The sequence below is a fragment of the Salvia miltiorrhiza genome, chromosome 3 (genome assembly GCF_028751815.1).
Source record: "Salvia miltiorrhiza cultivar Shanhuang (shh) chromosome 3, IMPLAD_Smil_shh, whole genome shotgun sequence".
Classification (NCBI taxonomy): Eukaryota; Viridiplantae; Streptophyta; class Magnoliopsida; order Lamiales; family Lamiaceae; genus Salvia; species Salvia miltiorrhiza.
The window spans coordinates 37,248,641-37,254,192 of record NC_080389.1 but is presented as its reverse complement, the minus strand read 5'-3'; the positions used below and the strand labels follow the sequence as shown (position 1 = coordinate 37,254,192).

General features: G+C 35.8%; 1 protein-coding gene across 4 annotated transcripts; it reads right to left on the bottom strand.

The window, feature by feature from the left end:
* Window positions 1-257: 257 nt before the first annotated feature.
* Window positions 258-4,261, bottom strand: LOC131016543 (uncharacterized). 4 transcript variants are annotated; one of them, XM_057945258.1, is made up of 6 exons: window positions 3,292-4,261; window positions 3,032-3,191; window positions 2,843-2,915; window positions 2,344-2,461; window positions 1,318-2,205; window positions 258-664 (listed from the first exon to the last, which is right to left on the bottom strand). In XM_057945258.1, exons 1-6 carry the CDS (start codon window positions 3,313-3,315, stop codon window positions 473-475), a joined length of 1,455 nt encoding a protein of 484 aa, XP_057801241.1. In that variant the 5' UTR covers window positions 3,316-4,261; the 3' UTR covers window positions 258-472. The 4 variants fall into 4 exon arrangements, with proteins under 4 accessions (XP_057801241.1, XP_057801242.1, XP_057801243.1 ...); XM_057945259.1 differs by having other exon boundaries at window positions 3,834-4,260; XM_057945260.1 differs by having other exon boundaries at window positions 3,538-3,818.
* Between the last annotated feature and the right edge of the window lie 1,291 nt (window positions 4,262-5,552).

The window sequence follows — 5,552 nt, the reverse complement described above, 5'->3', positions numbered from 1 at the left end:
ACTAAATAATACCAAACACTAAACTGATCTGTACTAAATTAGCTAATACAATATATTAGCCAATATCAAACACGCCCTCCCCAATATAGATAAATAATATCTTTAAGTTCAAGTTTAATGCAATTAGGTTTCATTTGGCTTCTAAAAATATGATCAACCAACAATGGCACGATCCTACTCATTTCTTCACCACTAAATTTATAAATATCTTTATTTTCTTTTATTTTATGTTGAGTCTAGCTTCAAATTTTCATCCATTTGGTATCTGAAACTAGTTGTATTTATACTTTAAAGCAAGAGAACTAAGAATCCTTCAATTTTTTCGTACACAGTTTAATCATAAAAACACTTGCATGTACTGTAATAACATTAAATATTGCAAAGGGATCATCATCAAAAATAGCATGTCCAAATGCAATATTTCAGTACCCTATTTTCCTTCCCTTCCACTCCCAAATTCGCTTCAACAAGTTCAGTCATCCGTCTCAGCCCCATTGAGAAAATAGGAGCTTCTGCAGCTGCTCGATTTCCAACTGTCAGAGTTGGACGTTTGAGGAGATTCCGGAGCAGCAGATGTGCTGATCTTAGCACAACCAGATTGAATGCCACGGGCGGAACAAGCTGCTGATGTTTGTGATTTGTTTGGAACGCTTCGTCTAATGTCCTGTCCAAACGAAGCTTGTTAGTGATCATTCTTGTAGCTATGATACGAGCTAGCGCGAGGGAAAGGAACACGAATAATATGAATACCATATGCCTTATTATCCAGAACTTTCATGTTAGCTATTTCACATTTCTGCAGCTATGATAGAAAAGTGTAAAATATGTATACCATATGCCTTAGCATGCTGAAGTTTCGTGTAAAAGTTCCTGTAACATATTTCTTTAGCAAAGATACGTGTTGGTTTGAGTGAAAGAAATGCGTAAAATATGCCTTACCAAGCTGAACTTTCATGTTAAATGGCTATTTCACATTTCTGTAGCAATGACAATGATATGTGCTAGTTTAAGAGAGAATTGCATACAATATGTTTTACCTCATGTTAAAATGCTATTTCACATTTCTGTAGCTATGACACCTGTAGGTGTAGGTGAAAGAAACGCGTAAAATATGCATATGATATGCCATATCATGCTGAATTTTCATGTGTGATTACTGTATCACATTTCTTTAGCTAAGATATGAGTTGGTGTAAATGAAAGAAACGCATAAAACATGCATGCCATAATAAGCCTCACCATGCTGAACTTTGATGTTAATTTTGTAGCTATGATATGTGCTAGTGTAAGCGAAAGAAACGCGTAAAATATGAATACCATGTGCCTTATAGCCATCTCCAGCGACTTCTTTGAGAGTGATCTGCCAAAACCCGAATTCTCCTGTGATGATTTCCTAGAATTCTCTTGAGAAGCATACTCATCTTGTTTAGGTGGAGCCAGTTTCCTCATGTTCACGACTCTATCCACCATTTTCGTCCCCATCACCACAGGGTTAACATCATCCCCACCATTGCTGTATCCTCGACTTCTTGACATCACCTTGCTACTCCCGGTTCTATGAGCAGCAGAGCTGACAGGAGCGCGCACTCTGGCAGGGGAGCATGATTTCTGCCTTGGCTTCTCGTTTGAAGAAGTCGAGTGGGAGCTCACTCTTCCTCTAGATGCAGAAGCAGGCCTTTTAGGCGCTGATGACACCTTCATATTTTGATCAGTGTCTTGAGACGAAGAGAGCAGATCAGAAGGTTTTGACGGCCTAGATTTCACCACTGGGGAAGCTCCACGAGAGGGCACCGAACTTTTCAATACTGTGGAGACAATTTTCTTCCCTGATGAAGATCTATCCGAAGCAGATGTGGTTGATGGAGTAACTGGTTTACGTGTAGGTGTAGCAGACCTCGTTTCAGACTTTGAAACAACGGGTATAGAAGGTCTGGAGGCAGGTGTAGACGAACGAGAAGTAGGCCTAACTGGAGTCGAAGATCTTGCTTGAGCAGCAGCAGGTTTAGAAGAAGGCAGCAATGCAGCTCTTGATGTAGGTGTGGAAGCACGAGAGGGCCTCGATTTTGCAGAAGGTCGTCCAGTAGGCGTTGAAGCCCTACGAGCTGAGGATGAAGGTGAAGGCCTTCTGCTCACAGCGGTGCAACACTCCACACTAGCTAATGTTGATGAACTTTCAATGACTGAAGCAGTTATTGCTACATCCAGCTGCAGTATACATAGGATTATACGAAATTCTGAGCCTTAAAACGAACAAATCGCCCAAAAATCATAAGCATGTTATAATCATCATACAATGCAACAGCAGCTTTGGAGATTTCCACAATGCTGTAGTATTTTAGTTACCTCAGATTTCCAAGGAATTTCGCCTTCACCTTTCGAGCCTTTAGTCTGGCTTGCTGCAGAAACCTGCACGTCTGCATCCAATGAAGGAAGTAACAACGTATCCGGTTGCTTGAAAAGCCTGATTGAGTGATTTAGCAGTAACATCAGATAATGGGGACGAAGGGCTCGTGTCAGAAGTTAAGACAATCGAGGCCAGCTATCATCGCACATGAGGAAAACTAGCACATGATTAACATAAAGTATTAAGATTCATTTTGAAACAAATTACTCTTAACAAGATTGAAGAACAAGAAAAGATCACTACAGATTATTGTTGAATCAATTCACCAAGAGCATTGGTTGAACGAAGTCGAGTAGTGTCAAGCTTGAGTGATAAAATAGCGTCATGTTAAACTTTGACACTCACTCAAAAAAGGTAGAAAAGAAACTACATCTCCTTTCCAATCAAGAATCACCAGAAAAAAGATGAACCGTTTGATCATAAAACTACAAACTTTACCAATCATGATCCCTCATTTCCATCTCCAAATTGAGGAAATTATCATCAGCCCCAACCAAACATGTCTTTGCACCTGCAAATTAGTTGAATTCGTAAACAAAATACACCAAAATTGCTATACAATCAGCATTGAAGTGAATGGTCGAAAGAAACGCTGCAAGAAACATAGAAAAATCAACAAAAACATACATTTCAACTCATCATCAAACTGATGAGATTCCTCAACTAGAAGATGGTCATTTTTCTCCATTTCAACATTTCGGATCCCGAGAAATATAGCCAGATCTTCATCAACTTCCCTCATTACCATCCCAAGATCTCTGTTCTGTGGCCTAAATTGCACGGATGCCTGTGATTTTTCCATAGAAATTGCATCATCTTACATTCCACTTTCTCCATTAAAATTCCATTCTTTTAAGCTAAATTTATACCAACAGGGATTCACTTACAGATGGAAACAACCAAGAAGGCATGAACTGTACAACTAGACAAAGCTGTAAATACAGGAAACTAGCAGCCCAAAAGGTACAACCAAACAAGCGTAGACGAAGCAAAATCCAGAAAACTAGAACTTTATTTCCACATTTACATGCATTTTATCACCAGATATGAAGAATCTTGCAACACAAAATTCAAACAAACAAGAAACGGGTAAAAGAACTGAAAAATAAAATAAAAGGCACTTCAAGCTAAACCTCTATGCATAACCAAAAGAGTTTCAGCTATTTCTTGCAAGAAACACGCAATGTAAGAGGGACCAAAGAAAAAGATAAATATAAGAAAAATGTAACTACTAGAAGCCACAAAAAATCAGAGCAGAATCTAACTAAAGATTCCATCTTTATCACATTCGCCACCAAAAGAGACCTCCCACTTTCAAACAAGCAACGCAGAAACTCAAAACTAGAGAGAGAGAGAGAGAGAGAGAGAGAGGTTTTGTATTTATTGAAAAAGAAAAGGCAAGACTGGATCAAAGAACAGGAACACTTACTGCCATTGTTATTCAAAACAGAGCTACAAAACTGAATGAAAAAAGCTTTTATTTTATTGAAGGCGGAGAGAGGAGCAAGAGGAAGATTGCTACTGAAGGAAAAAAAGAAGAAGCTTTTATTTTAACACAAGAATCTTGATCCTGCTTCTTTTGATTTATATTGTTTATGACACAGAAGTTGGGAGTCGAGAAATGTGGGGAAGCAAGAACAGGAAGCTCATGAAATTTTGCAATAATCTTTTGTTTGATTCCTTCAACGAGGGGCACACTGTGTTTATTGGTTTTTTTTTTTTTGTAAAAGAAAACACAGTTCAAACGTAAGTTTTGAGATCAGTTGGATTTTGAACTGTAAAACGTTTTTGTTTCGAATGTAATGTTACAAAAGCAGCAATTTTGGGGAAACGAGAAAAAACAAAACCACCGAATTTTGTATAGTTTTTTTAGTAGCGGGCGACTTTTCACTTTCTCAGTTTATGAGCGTTCATAAAATGATTGATGATTGGCCAAAAGGTTTTGTTTAGTTAATCAAACTTAATTTTGTTGTGTGATTTAATGTTTTTTTGTAAGAAAAGATTGCTAGTAAATATGTTATTCTTGGATTCGATTACTGTTATAAAGTGTGCATTTTTATACTATATTTTTCTATATCTATAATATTCTTAATTATTTTAAACTTTAATGACAATTTAGTAATTTAACACACACACCCCCACACCCATATACATATTTACACTGATCCATTAAAAATGGCTTGTATTTCATTTTGAGTTGTTTCATTGTAAGTGGTAAGTTTCTATAAATGACAAAATTGAACCATTAGAAAAGTGTAGGTTCTATCACTTTTAATCAATTTACATTTTCTGCTTAATTTGTGTGTTCAAAAATTTTATGACACTTATAATGGGACCGATGAAGCATATGATTGGGTTAACATAAAAATCAAAGTTATTATGAGAAATGTGAACTAAATTTCGTAAATGAAAATTAACACATTTTTTTGTTGTATTTTACAACAGTTGTATTTGTGTTTTTTACATTTCTCATCTTCTTATATTATATAAAAACTAAGTTGTTGAAATCGTACATATATAATACATGAAGATGAAAAATATAAAAATATAAAATGCAACAAAAATTATGTTATTCTATATTGACATAATTTGGTTCTCATATCTTACAATAATTTTAGGTAACGTAAAAAGCACAATTTAAAATGAGAACTGAGAATTGAAATATTGCACTTACGTGTAAAGTTACTGAATTCATCGTAAAATTAATTGAATTGGAAAAAAAAATGGAAAAAAAATACTCCATCCGTCCTTATAAAAATTAATCATTTGTAAATGATACGAGTTTTAATAAAGTAATTGAATGCGTTGTGAGTGAAGTAAGGGTCCACTTTATTATGAGTGAAAAACTTACCAAAAATAGATTGGATGCATTTTATGAGGAGGACGGACGAAAATGACAAATTGGATACAATGTTATGAGTACAGAGGGAGTAATATTTTTATTCCCTCTTGGATTTGAACCTAGATTATACATCTATCGTAGATATTTATGATTAAATGGCCAAAAATGATTCTCCGTTCTCATTTGAACCTATCCTTATACTCACTCTGTCTACGATATTGTTTCCACTTTGTGAACGACACAGATTTTATGAAAGTGGTGAATAGTAGTTGATAGTAGTGTGTATTGTTGTGAGTTGAGTTTGAA